Source organism: Physella acuta, unplaced genomic scaffold (assembly GCF_028476545.2).
Source record: "Physella acuta isolate Inbredline_101_S28 unplaced genomic scaffold, ASM2847654v3 ptg000405l, whole genome shotgun sequence".
Lineage (NCBI taxonomy): Eukaryota > Metazoa > Mollusca > Gastropoda > Physidae > Physella > Physella acuta.
The window spans coordinates 1,138,798-1,158,464 of NW_026731924.1; the positions used below are offsets into that span (position 1 = coordinate 1,138,798).

The 19,667-nt window shown below is 36.5% G+C and overlaps 1 protein-coding gene and 1 long non-coding RNA gene across 2 annotated transcripts in view; one reads left to right on the top strand and one right to left on the bottom strand.

Moving 5' to 3' along the window:
• The first annotated feature begins 1,209 nt into the window (after positions 1–1,209).
• Positions 1,210–6,136, top strand: LOC131942428 (uncharacterized). The gene is made up of 3 exons (XR_009386757.1): positions 1,210–1,360; positions 4,937–5,087; positions 5,927–6,136. It is a non-coding gene; the product is annotated as an uncharacterized LOC131942428 (long non-coding RNA).
• Positions 6,137–12,666: 6,530 nt separating this feature from the next.
• LOC131942387 (replication factor C subunit 1) overlaps positions 12,667–19,667 on the bottom strand; it is a 57,544-nt gene continuing 50,543 nt past the window's right edge. The window contains exons 20-24 of the mRNA XM_059302223.1: positions 19,266–19,383; positions 17,813–17,958; positions 16,739–16,952; positions 14,361–14,558; positions 12,667–12,900 (exon numbers count right to left, since the gene is read on the bottom strand). Coding sequence (XP_059158206.1) covers positions 12,748–12,900; positions 14,361–14,558; positions 16,739–16,952; positions 17,813–17,958; positions 19,266–19,383 — 829 coding nt within the window. The 3' untranslated portion in view covers positions 12,667–12,747. The remainder of the gene's footprint in view (positions 12,901–14,360; positions 14,559–16,738; positions 16,953–17,812; positions 17,959–19,265; positions 19,384–19,667) is intronic.

The window sequence follows — 19,667 nt, forward strand, 5'->3', positions numbered from 1 at the left end:
TATAAAGAGAAACTAACACCACTGTCTTTATAGATTACATGGCTCTAATATTGACATCATGATGTAGGTGTATCTAAAGTGAGCTTCTTGTAAACCATGAGGTCAAATTTACATTTCATCACATTAAAACATACTATATTTTATAATAGATAAACTAATATAAAAATAAGGCCTGCCGAACAAGAGATGCATACGTTGTATTACTTAAGAGTGTTGGATAAGCTAACTCGAAAGAATATTGATGAAGGGGTCCCACTGGCAGGTGTCATATTCAATGAGACCGCTTTGCCGGGAGATTTAGTCTCTACAGAAACGGTATTGTCAGTGGTCCTTTTGTCTGGAGCCAAATTGACAGGAGCCTTTTAGTCGTGAGCCAAAATGACGCTAGCCTATTTGTCGGGAGTCGTAATGACGGGGGCCGTTTTGTGGAAAAACTAAATGGCGGGAGCCTATTTGTCGGGAGTCGTAATGACGGGGGCCGTTTTGTGGAAAAAACTAAATGACGGGAGCCTATATGTCGGGAGCCAAAATGACGGGAGTATATTTGTCAGAAGCCTTATTGACTGGAGCCCTTTTGTCGGGAGCCTATTTGTCGGGAGCCTAAATAACGGAAGCCCATTTATCGGTAGCCTTTATGTCGGGGTCCATATGTCGCTGGCCATTTTGACGGGGCCAATTTGACGGGGCTCTTATGTCGGGGCCGATTTGTCGGGGTCGTTTTGACGGGGCCGTTTTGTCATTGGCCGTTTTGATGCCGCGCGTATGTTTATATATATATATATATATATATATATATATATATATATATATATATATATATATATATATATATATATACACATATCTATCTAGCTATCTATCCATCCATCCATCCGTTCATCCGTCTGTCCGTCCGTCCGTCCGTCTGTCTGTCCGTCTGTTTGTCTGTCTGTCTGTCTGTCAGTCGGTCGGTCGGTCTGTCTGTCTGTCTGTCTGTCTGTCTGTCATTCTGTCTGTCTGTCTGTCTGTCTGTCTGTCAGTCAGTCTGTCTGTCTGTCTGTCTGTCTGTCTGTCTGTCTGTCTGTCTGTCTGTCTGTCTGTCTTTCTGTCTGTCTCGGGTTATCCACTGATTCTTTAAATTCAGCTAACCATAAACAAAATACCACTGATCTTGTTATCTTTGAGATTTAGCAGCTGTTCAAGTTTAATGTATGAGATTTAGCAGCTGTAGAGATTCTATCTCTGCGATCTAGAAGCAGTGTAAAATCCCAGTTACATTTCGCTACATTCAGGAGCCTAAAGCTAACGGAGAAAATGAAGGCTGTATTGATGACTTTAGTGACGTTTTTATTCTTCTTGTCTTTTATAATTTTCACACAAGGTGATGTAACAATTTAACACCAAGTTCTAAGATTTATCTTGACTATAATGTTTCGCACTAAGTAGGCCTACTAATCATAACTAATCGTAATTTTAACAATGTAACTTGTTGAAACATTACACCGACAGTTGTGTATGTATTCTATAATACTAAGGGCGTTCAATCGACGAAGATCATTTTTGGTATGTAATTTTGTAAAAAAAAATTGTTTTTGTTGAGCACGTTGAACAAGCTACTGATCAGATTTTTGCGTAAATAATTTACTCACTGATTATGAGGTGTCAACTTCGTCTAGAACAAATTACTTTTTAAATAAACCGGGAGTGATCTCCCCTAAACTTTCTCGAATATTCTTATATAAAACAACAGGGGATGGAAACTAGGGATATAGTTATGATTTTTAATCCATTTGAAATACTTAAACTTTTAAAAATAGAATATAATCTCATAGAAAAAAGAATTGCGCACCAAGCGAACGCCAAATAAAGATGTTCATAATAGTGCGCAGTATTATTAGTACTTTATAAATTTACATGCTTTTTTGAGAAAACGGAAATAGCGTAAATTAGTATTTCCGGTAAATGGAAATTACTCACAATTTGACAGAAGGTAGAGAATTAGATCTTTTACTTACATGTGAAATTTTATTTATCTATCTGAAATAGTACTCAAGTTATAGGCTTTTTAAAAATTTAAAGTAGAAAAAGTACCACTTCCGTTTATCGGAAATCGCTCAAAAGTTGATAGGGATCTACGATTTTGATACAATACCTATATATGAAATTTCATCAACCTAGCTGTAACGGTACTCAAGTTATCGTGTTTACACACACACACACAGAGAGACATAGACAGACACACAGACATACGGACAAGATTGCAAAATTATGTTTTTCCGTATCAGTGAGGTGTAAAACGTCGAGATTTGCGAAAATCTCGATTTTTTTTTGCACGATTACAAGACTTTCTCTATACTTCGTATATGCGAGAAAGTAAAAAGTGTTAAATAAAACAAAACCTTTCTCATAGAAAGATTTTAAGTGCACTGAAATATAAAAATAATTTGCTTTTCTTAATATAATCATTGGTCATTAATAAGATCTCTTATACATTTTAGCGATCATTTTAGCTTATTATTATAGAGGTTTTTATACTTGTTTTATTTTTTAATATTTAAATACTTAAATGAAAAAAAGAAAGAATGAAAGCAAAAATATGTTTCGAAAATGTGCCCAAGTTTCCACCCATGATGGAACTCAGGCAGATGGATCAAGATAGATACATTCTTTTGCTTTTTTTGAGGAATCGTAACACAGCGTCAAGTTCTACTTCCGGTTACAAACTTGAACACACAAAGCGTTATATGAATGTCATCAATAAATTTACAAACATAATTTTATAGTAGCCTACACGGAATGATGGTGGGACGGCGTGCTCGAACGGTAGAGCATTTGGCTGCTACACGGAACACGGATCAGCCCCTAACTCTTATGGGTACCTGGCTTACATTGGGGATACTAAATGCGACTGGGTATCGTGCTGACCACACCATCCCTTCATACGCCGAGGTCAAGAAACATGAACTCTATCTCACCTGTCTAAGGAGGAGCAGAGTTTCTTCCAGGCATCTCTTCGGGGGGAGGGGGCGAAGCCCCCCCCCCCCCCCCCGAAAAAATTCTACCGCCCCCCCCCCCCCGAGCGAAAGAAATTTATATAATTTATATAGAAAAATATATACTTTTAACAGTGTCCGCCCCCCCCCCCCCGAAGAAAGTCTACCGCCCCCCCCCCCCCCCGAAAATTTCAAGTGCCCCCCCCCCCCCCCCCCGGAGAAAAAAGTCTGGAAGAAACACTGAGGAGGAATGTTTACTTGACTTGATTTATAGGTTATATTTTAAAATTTTGGTTTTTAACTTTTTTTTTACAGTTTAAAAAGCGCCAAACGTATCGGTTTACATCTATAAATATATATGGCATTAACTAACTTTTAAATCCAACCTAAACACACATACACAAAGAACAGACCCTATCATTTAAATGAGTTGCAATGAAATCGGCTTCTCACATTTTGATAATGTGGAGTGATCTCCCCTAAACTTTCTAGTATGTTCTCAGATCCCAGACAGAGTGGTACCGGTAACTTTAAAAGATAGGACATAAAGTATCAAATTCTTATAGTAATAATGTAAACCAGTATTTACGGTCACCGGAAATCACTCATAGTTTGATAAGATTGGGTAAATGAAATCAATAGGACAAGTTTGCCAGATCTTCTATTTCGAAAATAAGGGTGAAATTAATGTTTGTATTCATTCTATTATTAACCGATACGGGCACAAGCTAGATAAAATATTTTTTTTGTCGGCCAAATAAAAAAAATATTACAAAAATACAACAAAAAGATGAGTTCATAACATAACCGTTTTTGTTTTACTGAATTTTTTTTTAATGCACTGAAAACATTGGGGTATTAAATAATTTAATTATGTGTTTTGCTGACTACAATGTATATATTGTGTTTCTCATTTTTCGTAATAGTAGTATGCGAATGTTCTGTTTGCGAATGTTCTATTTGCGAGTGTTCTATTTGCGAATGTTCTATTTGCGAATGCTCAGTTTGCGAATGAGAGAGGACTAGGGCGCATAAATCCTATTGTATCTATTTAGTACGTCAAAAATAGTTTTAAAATCACAAATTGTTTTTACTATTGACAAATCGCGACGCTGATCACCTTTTTTAAGCCTGAAAAAATAAATATCAGTTTAAACTTTTCTTTTAGTTAGTGTGTGTGTGTGTGTGTTTCTGTGTGTGAAAACAGTACCATGAGTAGGCTACCCTTTCAATTAGTTAATAACATGTAATATATTTATTATTACATCCAATTTGTAGTTATCTACCCGCTTTTGAGCAATTTCTGGTGCAAAGTAGAAGTTTTGTTTGTTTAGCCTACTCTACTTCCAGTTTCCCAAAAGCTTATAATTTGAGAACCGCTTCAGTGAGGTGGATGAAGATTCATATTTAATTCTAAGATTTTGTCGCTAGTTTCTATTAACCCTTTCCCCGCAAACATATTTACTAATGTTTGAGTGATAAAGGGAAATATTTTATTCTAATTCCGCATGAACACGAGATCTTGAGTAGCATTTTACGTTGATATTTATAATTTTATTTTACAGTACAGCTCTTGAGCGTAGATTTCTATCAACGTTTGAACAATTTGTTGTAAACGGAAGGGATACATTGCTCAGTTTCCGATTTCTCATTAACCTTCAGAATTTGAAAAATTTATATCGAATTCTCATAAAGCTTTTTATACACGAGAGGTTTTGTTCTCTTGTGTTTTCTCGAGAAACGAACGATTTTGCCACAAACATATTTTTGTTTCTACAGCCCGATTGCACTGGAAGTGGCCACCCAACCCTTCTATAAGAATATACGAGAAAGTTTGAGTTCACTCCTCCTTTACTTTTAAAAAATACACACTCGTTAATGGGTTCAACTTGTATTCAGGGACATTGCCATATATAGTGCGAGTAAGTCAACACGACAACTGAACTTTATTGTCTAATTTTAAGGAGCCACTGTGTGCCCACCCCCACCCCCGTGTGCTGCTCCACCAATGGGATGCAACTACCAGCTGGACGCAGATGGATGTATGAGGTGTCATCTCGTCTGCTCACCCGGATCGGTGCTGGGAGAGATCCTTTAGCAGTAACCACCATTCAGGTATTATATTATTACGAGCTGATCCGCGACGTAGCATGCGCCGCTATCTAGTTGTTTTATTTTCTACTTATCAACAATTCATAATTTGTGAATTCGACACTACCCCACCTCCCTGCCTCCCCCAATCCACCCCAGCCCGCCCAGTGAAAGCAGCCGTTTACAGAAGACAATGAAAATATCAAGCAGAACATGTTATCTCCCCTTAGTTTCAAATCGTTTAAAAACTAAGTTATCTGCCTTTAATAGCCGTCACGTATTCGAACCGGCCCTACTATTGTAAACATTCGGGGTGAACCACAGCTAACCTGACAGGTGGGGATGAGGGTGGTGGCTAAGCTGCGTGGTGTCTTCTATGGTCCCCACGAAGAGAATTATATATATAGATACTAGCCATCCCGGCCAGATCCTGCACTGGACTCGATAGACTTGTATTGTCCTCAGGGGTCGGCGTGGTTGAGTCAGTAAAACTCATGGTTGCTAAAACCGAAAAGTCTTCTTTTCTTCTAGGAGAGACAACTCCAAAATCAAACAGCTGCTGCCTTGTCGTCGTTTCCTGGTTGGAAGCAAATTTAATATTTTAAAAAAATCAGGCTGAATTAGGAGTCAATGGTCTCAACGGCGCATCGAGGGAATCCCTTCCAACACTAAAATTAAGAACGAAGAAGTATTGTCATCGAAGTGGGACGTGTCTGGAAATTTTGAACGAAATCGCTGCATTAGAAGTGGGTCAAAACTGAGTTACACGACAACCCACAAACAAACTACATACAAACAAACATACATTGAAAACTAAATAAAAGCTTGTAAAAATTAGTTTTTTTTCCCCTCTGTGTTTGTAGCAAACCTCCATGGGACAGTAGACCTACAGCTATATTGAATCTAATGGACAGTAGACTACAGCTATATTGAATCTACGTCTACACTACTCATCAGGTTTTTAAATTAAATAATATTAATAAGATAGAACACTTTAAGTGTTTGAACTGAGAATTGAATTGAGCACATGTACTTTACTCGAAATTAAAATGTGGTAAAACTATAAAACAATATCAACAAAGTCTGTTTATATATATATATGCTAGCTGGATACCCGTGCTCCGCCACGGTGGAACTTTTTTACCAACTTGGGAACAGAACAAAACACAAAACTAAACACAAACACAAAGAAAACACAAACACAAAAAATGCAAACACAAACGCAAAAAAACCCAGAAACACAACACACAAACACAAACAATAAAACGCAAAAGCAAACACAAACTAAACAGAAAATGCAAACACAAAGCAAACGCAAAAAAATACAACAGAAAAAGCAATCACAAACGCTAACGAAAACGCTTAAACACAAACCTAAGCAAACAACAACGCATTGCATAAACACAAACTAAGTGTTTACTTTATTACTTGCAAAATCTATAGCGATGACGGACTGACACACTACCACCAGCCTTATATTATAGACTAGCGGCATACCCGTGCTCCGCCACGATGAATCTTTTTTAAGTGTACCAACTAGGGAACATAACAAAACTAAACACAAACACAAACGCTAACACAACACAAACACAAGAGAAAACACAAACACAACGCAAACACAAAAACACAAACAGAAACGCAAACATAAACATAAACGCAGCACACAAAAACAACAGAAAACAAACATGCAAACACAAGGCAAATTCAAACACATTGACATTGAGCGGTTTAATATATTTTAGCGATGTGCTTGTATTTAATATTTTCTTCGTGCTCTATTGTTGACCTATGCAAAAGAGTAAAAACTTTGCCGAGTTTCCAAAAAATTTAAGTCGTTACATAAATAGACCCTACTCTAATCCTTATAATGATTCGTGTCAGGACCTGTGACACAGTTTTCTACTTACAAATATTGCGTATCTTTGACGGCAAATAAAGAGGTGTATTAGGAGGGAAAAAATCTGATGTGTTTACTTTTATGGTTCTAAAATCTATAGTGATGACGGAAGGAAGGAGTGACACACTACCAGCAGTGTTTTATATATATATATATATATATATATATATATATATATATATATATATATATATATATATATATATATATATATACTAGCGTGCCCATTCCGCGCGTTGCCGCGGGTATAGAAGAAAGTCCGAGGATAGCCCGTGGCAAATCATACCTTACAGAGGCGTCGGCCGACGCACCTGATTCAGTTTATGAAAGACTATAATACAAATATAATACCACTTTTTATCCATATTCTATCAACGTATGCGACATAGTGCTACCGGGATAACCCGAGGCGCCAAGATGCAACTTGTTGGTCACCGTCGAACACGCCTGATTCAATTTAGTGAACGACTAAACGCCCAATCTTATGCATAGTCACACTGTTTAAAATTAACGTAGGCGCCATAGCTCGCATGTTATAAGCCTGGGCGCCAAATTACTTTCTACCGGTGCGCCGCCGGTGTGAAATTGAAATTTTTTTTTCGCAGAAATCTCCCCATGAGTATTCTCAACAATTTTCCAAAGTTTCATGGCGATCAGAAGAAAGGTGTAGCAATACATAAAAGACAAATAAAATCTGACGAAATATAGGAGGGTTTCATCACAGCTTTAACAATCCTATATTTTTAGACGCGTGACCTTTTTTTTTTCTAAAACTGAGTTTAAAAAAATGTAAACAATGCCTGCACTTGGATCATATTTGACGAGGCATGGGTTTACCTACACTACGCCCAAAAAAAAACAACACCTGGGGCGCCATATTGCCCCCTGCCAGGGCGCCGAAGGACGCGCCTGATTCGATAAAGTCAACGATTATTCTTGACAATCGTGTCTTTAGTGTATAGCCTTAAAAAAAAAACGAACGTAGGCGCCTTAGTGCTCGCCGGGGATTCCGGAGTGCTTCGCGTCTCGCAATAGCCGGGGTGCCGACTGTTGCGCCTGTTGAAATGCTGCTATGTCAAGAACTTCAGATTCTAAGATCGTGGATTTCAAATTTATTCAGATATCTGAAGCAGTAAAAAGTTTTCAAATTTCTAATTTTTTTCCGACACTCTAAAAAGTGCCATGTTATTTTTGTAAAATTATAAGGCACACACACTCAACACATACATACATATATACGGGCCTACACAGAGAAGAGATCCAAATTTTTTCACACAATTCATTGCAAAAAAAAGTCTTTTTTTCACTTAAAAAATTCAAATAAGAGAGGAACGTAAAAATAATAAAAAGGGAGTAAATTCCCCTAAACTTTGTCGTATATTACAATTTTTATAATATAGCTAGTCTACCCGCTATCCTTGGATAACCGTGGGTTTCGGGGTTCATCCATAAATGACTACGTTTATTTGACAATTTTTATCTTTCGCCTTCCCTTCCCACTGTCATACATCATCACAAAAAGTCAGACTCCACATTCAAAAAGTCAGACCCCACATTCAAAAAGTCAGACCCCACATTCAAAAAGTCACTCCACATTCAAAGTCAGACCCCACATTCAAAAAGTCAGACCCCCACATTCAAAAAGTCAGACCCCACATTCAAAAAGTCAGACCCCACATTCAAAAAGTCAGACCCCACATTCAAAAAGTCAGACCCCACATTAAAAAAGACGCCACACCTCAGAAAAACATGTTTTTTTTTTCTTTTAAAACACCGATTTGGCCAAGCATAGATGTAACCACACTATCCCTTCAAAAGCTGAAGTCACAGGTGAACTCTTCTTCACCTGCCGATCTCTTCTTCGCGTGACCCGCCAAGGCCCGATAGGCAACGTTATCATTCATATCTTAAAAGAAGTCACGCCTTAGCTTACAATGGGGTATTTCTACAAATGAATATATCGATAAATTAATTAATTAGCTTCTTTAAATAAATTTGAGTTTGGGAAAAAAGAACATTATTCTCTACATTACATATATACGTAATTTACAGTTCTACACATAGTGCAGATGCTCTCACCTAACTGAACAGACAAACAAACAAACAAAAACACACACAACCTTCTCGATGTTAGTAGCAGTCTATATAGATAGATAGAATCAAGTAGAACATTGAATTGCGCACCAAATGAACGTAAAAACGGAAAAATTAGTTCTTTATAAACGAAACATTGATTAATTTAAAAAATGTTTGTTTTAAGCATCTAATTGAGCAAAATTTTATATGACACTGCATTGTTATCGATACTAGACCTTTCTGAAAAGTTTAGAAGAAATCGGTCTGGTAGAAGTAATAATTTTTAGAAATCGTAAATCTCGTAAAGTTATATTTTCGTTCACCGGAAACCACTAAAAAATTGGAGAGAATCAAGCGAATAAGATTTTATACATGGGTTTAAATTTCGTCCACTTGAAACGGTACAAAGGTTATTGGTATTTTAGAACACATAAATATGGTACCACTTCGGTTTATTGAAGTTCATTAAAAAATTGAAAGTAATCCAAGTATAAGATATACTTATATATGAAGATATAATATCCACGAACACTTCCAAAAGTTGAAAGAAACATGCGCTTACAATTTAATACCTGTATATGAAATTACCTGCACCTAATTTGAACGGTACTCTAGTTATGGGCTTTTCAGAATCCAGAAGTAGAGTAAGTACCATTTTCGGTTACCGGTAATTATTTAAAAAAATGATACAGAGCTACAAGTTTTTTCTATCATACCTAAATAAGAAATTGTGTCATCCTAACTGAAGCGGCAATAAAGTTATTGTGTTCACGAGCACATAGATGGACAATATTGCAAAACCAAGTCACAAGGTCAAAACTTGTCAAACTCTCGATGTAGATTTTTGCAGGATTTATATTCCGTAGACAATACAGTAAGGAGGTGTAAAACGGCGAAAACTGCCAACATAGTTGTTAATGATTCTGCACGATATTAAATTATACTTCCCTCAGAAAATAAGAAAGGGGTCGTCCATAAATGACGTCACACTCGTAGGGGGAAGAGGGTCCGTAATTTTGTGACGATGTGTGATGAGGGGGGGGGGGGGGTTCAGTTGGTGTGACGTCATTTTTGCATTACAAGAAAGCAATATTAGAAAACGAATTTTATCCGTAATTTCGCGTTTTAGAAAACGGTTTTAAGAAAATGTAATAGATATACTCTGTGTTGACAGAGTTCAAACAAGATGTTTGAAAAATATCAATGTTTAAAAAAAATTCAAAAGCAATTTTGAGGGGTTGTAGGCTGATGTGTGACGTCATTTATGGATGACCCTAAAGTAAACAAGCAATGCAACAGAAATCGCGCAAAGGAGAAAAACGAGGAAAAACACAATCAGGTCAACCAGAAGTAATGCATGCGACGAAAGGGAAACAACCCTACTAATTCAAATACGACACAATCGAGGAAGAGTAAAACGGGGGAAAGGGGGACTACCACAGTAAAATGTCAGTACGGTACTAATATAGAACCAAACAAAAGCAGACAAAGGAAAGTGACGAAAGGGAGAGAAACGAAGAAAAGATATAACTAGGTAAGTAAGTAAGAGTCAAAGGGGCAAACACGGGAAGCTACAAAGAAATTTCAACACGTCACAAGTAAAAACGAGAAAGATGACTACCGGGGAAATGACGGTAAAAAGTAAAACGATAATATAATACTCAACATAAATTAATTTGTAACACATACCATGGTTACCAGTCAGGGGGGATAATTTATTTATTTGGTTGCGGCCCCTGTGAGACCGCAACTTTAGATGTCTTTTTCCCCACGTTTTCTTTAACTTGCTTTCGCGTCTGTTTGTTTGTCTTTCCATCAAATCATGCGATAGAAATTTCGGGCACTTCCCAGTTAGCTAGCGCGCTGAAATTTTCAGGGAAGCTTTGTTTCCGATGGCAATACAATATTCAATTATTATTATTACTAAATTTATCCATAGAAAATTTTTATTGGTCATTTTAGACTCTTATTGATTTGTACAAAAAAGGGACATAACCTAGTAATTGTAATTTGATAAAAAAAAGTTCGGTACTTTCCCTCTTCTGGCTTACTGAAAAACAAATGAAAAATCATAAAGGAGCGAGCACGCGATTGGCTGAGTAGTGGTCACGCGGTGTTTGTGTACAAACCTATGCAAATCTGACTGATCCGGAAGTAGAATGTTGATGGTCGAATGGTTTGCACGCGAGGGCAAAATGGTGAAAGAAACACAGAAGAAACGTCGATTGGAAAAGGCACGCCAGAAGTATCAGGAGAAGCGCAAAGCGGGATACAGATTGGAAAATCCCCCTAAACGACCAAAAATTTATGGAAGAAGGTGAGTATCAAAAGAAGCTCGAAAAAGATCGAAACCGAAATCTGCTGCTTTAGCGATGGAGACAGAAGAACAAATATAATATATAAAATCAATAGCAAGATTTGAATGCAAACAAAGACTAAAAAGTAGAAAATAATTATCATTAAAATTTGAAAAAAAAAAAAACCTACGTTTTCTGATTGAACTAAAAAGTAGAAAATAAATGCTATACATCACAATAATGCAAGCGATCACTCTACTATAAGCGATCGCAAACTGCATGCGCATTATGACAAAAAATGAAAAACGTGGGGCGCCGAAGTAAAAGTTTTTTATCGGTCATTGTTAATATAAGATGTAAAAGTTTTATTACTATTGATTAGATAATACTATTGAGTTTTATTAGGGAGCTTGTAGAGAGTCAACAGTATTAGAAACTGTAAGAAAATCACGTTTTTTCTCCAGTTAACCTTTTCATATTAAAAAAATCATTATTAAAAAAGCTTTTATGTAATAATGCACTAAAAAGCAGAAAATAAAATATTTTCTTGAAATATATAATTAAACACTGCTATTTAAATAACTATACGTAAAAGCTTGTAAAAAATGAAAGAGGGAAAGGACCCCTAAGATTAGGATCATTAAAAGACCAGATGTCCTAATCCCTGAAACATACGAAGGATTTTACGCTTGTGGGAGCCGCAGATTTCAAAAGCAGGGGAAATAAGTGATACGCTTGAATACAGGTTTGTAAAATATTTAATTATGTATTTCCATTTTATTAAAAATATACTTTTACCATGTTATATAAAATAGCTGTTTACAACTATTCTAAAATATTTTTAGTTGCTTATATTCATAAATATATTGCAGGATATATGCTCTAAATTTAAACCGTAGCTCAAGCTTAAAGAGAATAAATTTAGTGTAGAGGTCTGTGATCGATAAAAATGTTTTAAATGTTCTATGGTGTGGACAAAATCTCTCTACTTGAATAATAAATAATTTTTGTTTGGTAAACTTTGTCAATTACAAACGTGAATCCGAAGCCAGTCTGTTGACTAGAGTACTATGCAATGATGGGCAAGTACTAATTACCAGTCACAAAATCCTATTGTGTTTTTCCCCCTTCATTTGAATTGAACTTGGTAAAGCTTTAATTAATTGTATATATATTTTTCTATATCATCAATAGGGTTTTTTTGTTGCAAGGACTGGACAAAAAGCTGCTTGCTGTCATGATGAAGAAACCAACTGATATAGTTAAATTAAAACCCTTGAATTGTAATAACAAAAATTGGGTGAAAGAACATATGTAATAAGGTGAAAGAACACACGTAATTATGATAACTAGTGAATAGTTTTAATATTTTTTTGTCCATAAATGATGGCAACACAAATGAAAGAATTGTCAATTATCTTCCAGAATTATTCTGCTTGCTGACCCCGCGACCCGGTTTTTTCCCTGTTTTCTGACCAGATCCACCTTTTTGTGATCCAATTTTCTGTGATCCACTTTTCTGTGATCCACCAGCTGCTCTGTGTTGCAGTTTTCCTGGATTTTTAGTCTGTGTAAAAGTCATATAGAATATTAGTCTGTGTAAAAGTCATATAGAATATTAGTCTGTGTAAAAGTCATATAGAATATTAGACTGTAAAAGTCATATAGAATATTAGTCTGTGTAAAAGTCATATAGAATATTAGACTGTGTAAAAGTGAATAAACAAATTTAAAAAAAAACTCAGTGATTTTGTAAGGGGAGGGGAGTGTAGAATTCTTTTCACTTGATGCTCAGTGCTGGCAGTGGTTGACCAGATCAAATTTCACGAGTCACAACGGACTTGGCCAAACTTTTTTTTTTTGGTTGCTGTTAAACTAAAAGGGCCTAACCATAACATAACTCCAATCAATCCTAAATATAAAACCCACCATGAAATGTTATTTATCACAAACTTTCTAAATCTTGAGTATTGGTTTAGATGTGGAACAATAATCAATTTAAAATAATGAATCTAAAAATGAATCCAAAACATTTGTTAAATGCTAAAATGTGTCAAGAGCAGGACCCCCCCCCCATCTATCAGCACAAATGTTATTGTTAACTCCCACCCCCCATGGCAATTACACCCTACCCAAAAAATGACAGTAGGACTTGACCCACATGGACTCTTGTCAAATTGACTCTAAGCTCAACGACCTATATTGCATTGAGAAATCAGCTCTTTGTGCAGTAGTCTGTACTTTTCCTAACCCGAGTCAGAGTTGGGAGGATTCAAGGATATTTTGAGCCAATTTTGGGAGGATTCAAGGATATTTTGAGCCAATTTTGGGAGGATTCAAGGATATTTTGAGCCAACTTTGGGAGTATTCAAGGATATTTTGAGCCAACTTCCCCCAATTATCTACTAGTTCTATTGCTAAGCAGTAATCTAGCCAACCATTAAACATGTAATCACTTATACTAAACCAAAAACTTAAGTGAGCTTATTATGCTTAATTAATTGTTTATGATTTAATTAAAGTTTCCTATAAAAAACACAATTTTCCATGAAATTATAAGCACATTGTTTGTGTACATTTGGCCCACATGTTTTTCAATCATAAAAATCTATTGTGTTACAAATAGATTTGTATTGAAAATAAAATTAATAAAAAAAAAACATTTAAATTACAAGCTTTTATATAATTACGCACTAAAAAGAAGAAAATAAATGATTCCCTTTAAATATATAATAATGCACTATTTAAATAACTATAAAGAAAAGTGTGGTTCACTATTACATTATTATCTACTGAATACATTTACGAAACTTTAAGAAGCAGACTCACTCTTTTCTAGGGTTAGTTATTTAAATACTAGTGTTTATATATAAAACCTTATTATTATAGAATTTTTATTAATTTTTACTTTCTCGTATTGAGTATAAAGGATGTATTTGTAAGAGAAAAAAAAATAATTGAGATTTGACAATTAATTTCAACCTTTGACCCCCTAATTTTATTTAATGACTGTTTGACATTCATTACCTTAATCATTGTGTCCTGCTCTATGTCCTCGTCTTCCTCCTTTTCACTTTCAGCAATCCTCTCCTCCCCTCCGTCTTCCTCAAACACTTCCTCCTCCACCATAGCTGTCCCTCGTATTTTTCTTTTACTCACTGTGCCAGTGGCATAAGGCGTCAAATGAATTTCTTTGTTGTAGCGCCGGGTGAAAGCTGCCTTTGTCTAGAGTCAAAATGAAACATTCTGGTAGTCCTACATAGCTAAGTCAAAGATACTAGACCATTTTAAACTAAAACATAACAGTATTCCTACATAGCTAAGTCAAAGATACTAGACCATTTTAAACTAAAACATAACAGTATTCCTACATAGCTAAGTCAAAGATACTAGACCATTTTAAACTAAAACATAACAGTATTCCTACATAGCTAAGTCAAAGATACTAGACCATTTTAAACTAAAACATAACAGTATTCCTACATAGCTAAGTCAAAGTTTTATTTGTTTCAAACATATTTACAATTAGAAAAAAAAAGACGAGCATTTCTTACTTGTAAAAGGGTGGTGAGAACAAAAGAAAAGTTTCAAGACCAATTCTTATATATAACGTTCCAATGGATTGTGTCTGTATGTATGTGGTGGACTTAAGGATGACATGCATATAGTAAAAAACTAGACTTCATTACCATTGTCTAATATTTTCAAAGTGTTAATTTTTGTACTAAAATCTAAATTGATGTCTAGAAAACTCAACATTAATCATTTAAAAAAAAATGTTTTCATTTTACAACTTAACATCTGAATTGACGTAAAGTGCTAAGAACAAATTCAAACAAAATGTATTACCCATTTAGATTGTTTTAATGTTGGAAAAAATGATATAATTAGCATGGATTAATAAAGTGCAATGTGGTAGGTAAAACACAGTTTTAAATACATTTTATTTATTTTACGCACTGAATATACTGTTAAGTAATTATTATCTTTAATCAATAAGTTTAGAAGCTGTTCCAAAATGTCCTCTAAGTTTACGTTTGTGTTTATGTTTTAGTTTATGGTTAAGTTCGTGTTTGCATTATATTTTTTCTTTCTTTTTTCTTTATTATTTGCGCTTTTAAGTTGGTGTTTGTATTAATGTTTGTTTGTGTTTATGTTTTCATTTGTTTTTATATTTTCACAAACTAATAAGGGGTTATGAATGAGGGGCATGATATGGATGAGATGTTTGATATATATTTTGGTTATATGGATACAAGTGGTATGATAAGTATTTGGGGTTTAAGAGAAAAGGTAGTGTTATGATATGAGTGTGGATTTCTGTATAGGTTCGACTATTCATAATTCTATGAAATAATGCTAAATCCAACACCTCTAAACAGTCTTGAAGGATCAACCTTCACTTCTATTGTGTAACAGACTGTACTGTTGGTATTGTTTATGTATATTGTATTTAGCATTAACTTGTATAAAAGTGGAGTACCTGGCCAACGGAAGGAATTTGTGAGCGACTAATCATGTTTTTCCATGCTTTTTGTTATATTGCTCACTGACGTTAGGGGAGAGAATGTAGGATATAAAGGTGAGCGTAAGGTGGACAAGGGTGCCTGTATAGAAGAATGTAAGCCATCACCATGTCACTATGTTCGTGGATTGTCCTTGGCTTATTTGTTATCCTGCTATTGGCTTGTTATCCTACTATGGATTTTGTTATAACGGAGTCAAACCCCCCCCCCCTCGTCCCACCGCTAGTGGGTAGACCCACTAGTGGGTATCTACCCCACCCCCCTCCTGTCCCACACCTGAACTGGGACAGCGTGTACTGCCCCTCCCCACCCCCTCCCGCACCTGAACTTGGACACAATGCATCAGTCCCACCTAGCATTTGCTGGAATGCCAGGGTCATGCAGGGGTTAAGGAACCCAGGGTCAAGCTTGGGCCAGAAAGATAGGACAGTGGAACTTTAGACTGGCTAGCATGTAGTCGTGTTTTGTGTTTTGTAAAGTGTAATAGAGCTGGCCCCTAAGGCCGGTCGCTATTAATGAACTAGTTCTGCTTTCTTAGACCATAGTCGGACTACCATATAGAGTGTATTTAATGAAAGTTGTTCAGCTGAAATTGTGTTGGCGTTTTATTTGAACCTCTCACTACAGTCATCACCACCATCATCAAAACAAAGCACACAGATGACTCCGTTTCATAACAGATTTATTATTATTGTTATCCTACTATGGATTTATTATCATTATTCCTTATGGATCTATCTTATCACTGTAAATAAAGTTGGAAAATGAAAGAACAATTCATCGTGTCTATTGAAGAAAGAACTTACAATAACAACGTATTGTCACAACAATAACATCGTATTGTCACATTAACAATACATGTTGTTACAGACAGCTTACCTTAGAGTCTAGCTTAGACATGGGGTCAAGGCTATTTGGCCATTTGGTGACCTCTAGAATATTGTCAAAGTCATCCTTGATGATGTCATAGTCATCCATGACCTTGATGACCTCAGACACTCCATCAGTAGCTTTGGTGACCAGTGGAGAGGTCAGGCAAGAACGGAGTGTGGGAAGATAATCCATGTTAAGACTTTGCTTGTCACATGATGTTCTAAAAAGAAAATGTTCAAAACTAAATTCAATATAATAATCACTAAGTCACCAGTCTGGAAGTCACTAAGTTACCAGTCTGGTAGTCACTAAGTTACCAGTTTGGCAGTCACTAAGTTACCAGTCTGGTAGTCACTAAGTTACCAGTCTGACAGTCACTATGTTACCAGTCTGGCAGTCACTAAGTTACCAGTCTGACAGTCACTATGTTACCAGTGTGATGTGCAAGTAATGTGTTGTAAGCTATAAAAATAAAGCAGGAGACATGCTTTTTATCAATTTTTACATACTTAAACTTTTTAAAATAGAATAGTGAAAAGCAAACAATGCGTTTAATATAGTGCGACACATTAGACCTTAATAAATTCAATTCGGAAATAGCTTACAGCACTACTTCAGGTCACCAGAAAATTCTCAAAATTTGAAAGCAAACAAAGAATGAGATCTTTAACTTTGAAATTGTGTCTCTCAGAAACAGTACTCAAGTTATAGGCTTTAGCAAAAATTGAAAGTAGAATAAGTTTCACTTCCTGTTACCAGAAATGGCTGAAAAGTTGATACAGAACTATAAATTTGGTATAATACTTGTATATGAAATTTCTTCAACCTAGCTGTAACAGTACTCAAGTTATCATGTTCACACACACACACACACAGACATGATTGCAAAAATAAGTTCTTCCGACTCAGGGAGATCTAAAACAAGTCTACGACAAATTCCTGAAAGACACTTGCCCAAATGCCGTTTTCCAAAATGGACACAAGCATAGACTTAAACATAGACATACGGACAATATTGCAAAACTATGTTTAGATTTTTTGCTGGTATGTAAAACAATGTTAGCCACAAATAACACGTACACTAATCTCATATGCATGTTGAGCTCCTGAAGGATCCTGCTGGTTTTTGAGGTGCTGGAAAACTTGCCCAGCCACTGGGGAAAAGATGTCATTGCAGGAAAACTGCCTCGCATGAGCTCACCTGGGATGACACTGGAATACATTGCCTGGCAAACAGAAACATACTCAGTTATAACAGCACCAACTAAGTTTTCAATAGTTATAACAGCACCAACTAAGTTTTCAATAGTTATAACAGCACCAACTAAGTTTCAATAGTTATAACAGCACCAACTGAGTTATTAATAAAAATTCCTCCAGTGAAGATTCAAGGAATCCAGTCATTAACCTGCCATAAAACCCATAAAAATTCCTCCAGTTAAGTGTAACACTCACTCAGTGGTGATGCTTTTCCCCACTTAGGTGTTGTGGTTAAGACGGCTGACCCTGAGATTTAGGACACACTGAACCGACACTGTTGTCAACTACTGGCTTTACATCAAACCATAATCGGCGATGTAGAACAACAGTAGTAAACAGTGTAGAAAACAGTAGATGGCGACTTATAGATGAATAATGAATTGTAGCCCTTCATTAGGTCTACACTGTCATGATCTACCTCTAGGTACCGTCACCCTCAGTGTCCACAGACAGCAGCCTTGGGTATGTCTGACACGGCTAGGCACAAGCTACCCATAATCCCATGACATGAGACACAGGGAAAACAGCTGCGGTCACACAGGGGCTGCAACCCAATGAATTACAACTTTATTCTTATGCCCCCCCCCCCTGGCTGGTAACTATATGTGTTACATAAGATTCAATGAATCCAGTCATTAACCTGCCCCCCCCCCCTGGCTGGTAACTATATATGTGTTACATAAGATTCAATGAATCCAGTCATTAACCTGCCCCCCCCCCCCCCCCTTGGCTGGTAACTATATGTGTTACATAAGATTCAATGAATCCAGTCATTAACCTGCCCCCCCCCCCCCCCCCTGGCTGGTAACTATATGTGTTACATAAGATTCAATGAATCCAGTCATTAACCTGCCCCCCCCCCCCCCCCCTGGCTGGTAACTATATGTGTTACATAAGATTCAATGAATCCAGTCATTAACCTGCCCCCCCCCCCCCTGGCTGGTAACTATATGTGTTACATAAGATTCAATGAATCCAGTCATTAACCTGCCCCCCCCCCCCTTGGCTGGTAACTATATGTGTTACATAAGATTCAATGAATCCAGTCATTAACCTGCCCCCCCCCCCCCCCTGGCTGGTAACTATATGTGTTACATAAGATTCAATGAATCCAGTCATTAACCTGCCCCCCCCCCTTGGCTGGTAACTATATGTGTTACATAAGATTCAATGAATCCAGTCATTAACCTGCCCCCCCCCCCCCCCTGGCTGGTAACTATATGTGTTACATAAGATTGAATGAATCCAGTCATTAACCTGCCACACAACCTACCTGTGTGGGTAACAAAGACCAGTTGCCATCTTTTCTTACTAGTTTCTCTACCATATCTCCATCACAAATACTGTCAATTGTTCTGGCCAAACAGGACATGTGCCTAGAGTGATTCCCTCTGAAATAAAGTTATCACCATCACAAATACTGTCAATTGTTCTGGCCAAACAGGACATGTGCCTAGAGTGATTCCCTCTGAAATAAAGTTATCACGATCACAAATGATGTCCATAGTTAATGTGCAGCTTGTGCTTTCTGTCAACAGACAATTGACTAGTAAATAACAAGGATTGCCTAACATGTTTAACATAATATAGACTAGACTATCCGGCTTCTGGTTGGAAAATGGTCTGTTGGATGCATTTAATACTGGTCATTTTTACAAGCTTTTATTTACTTCAC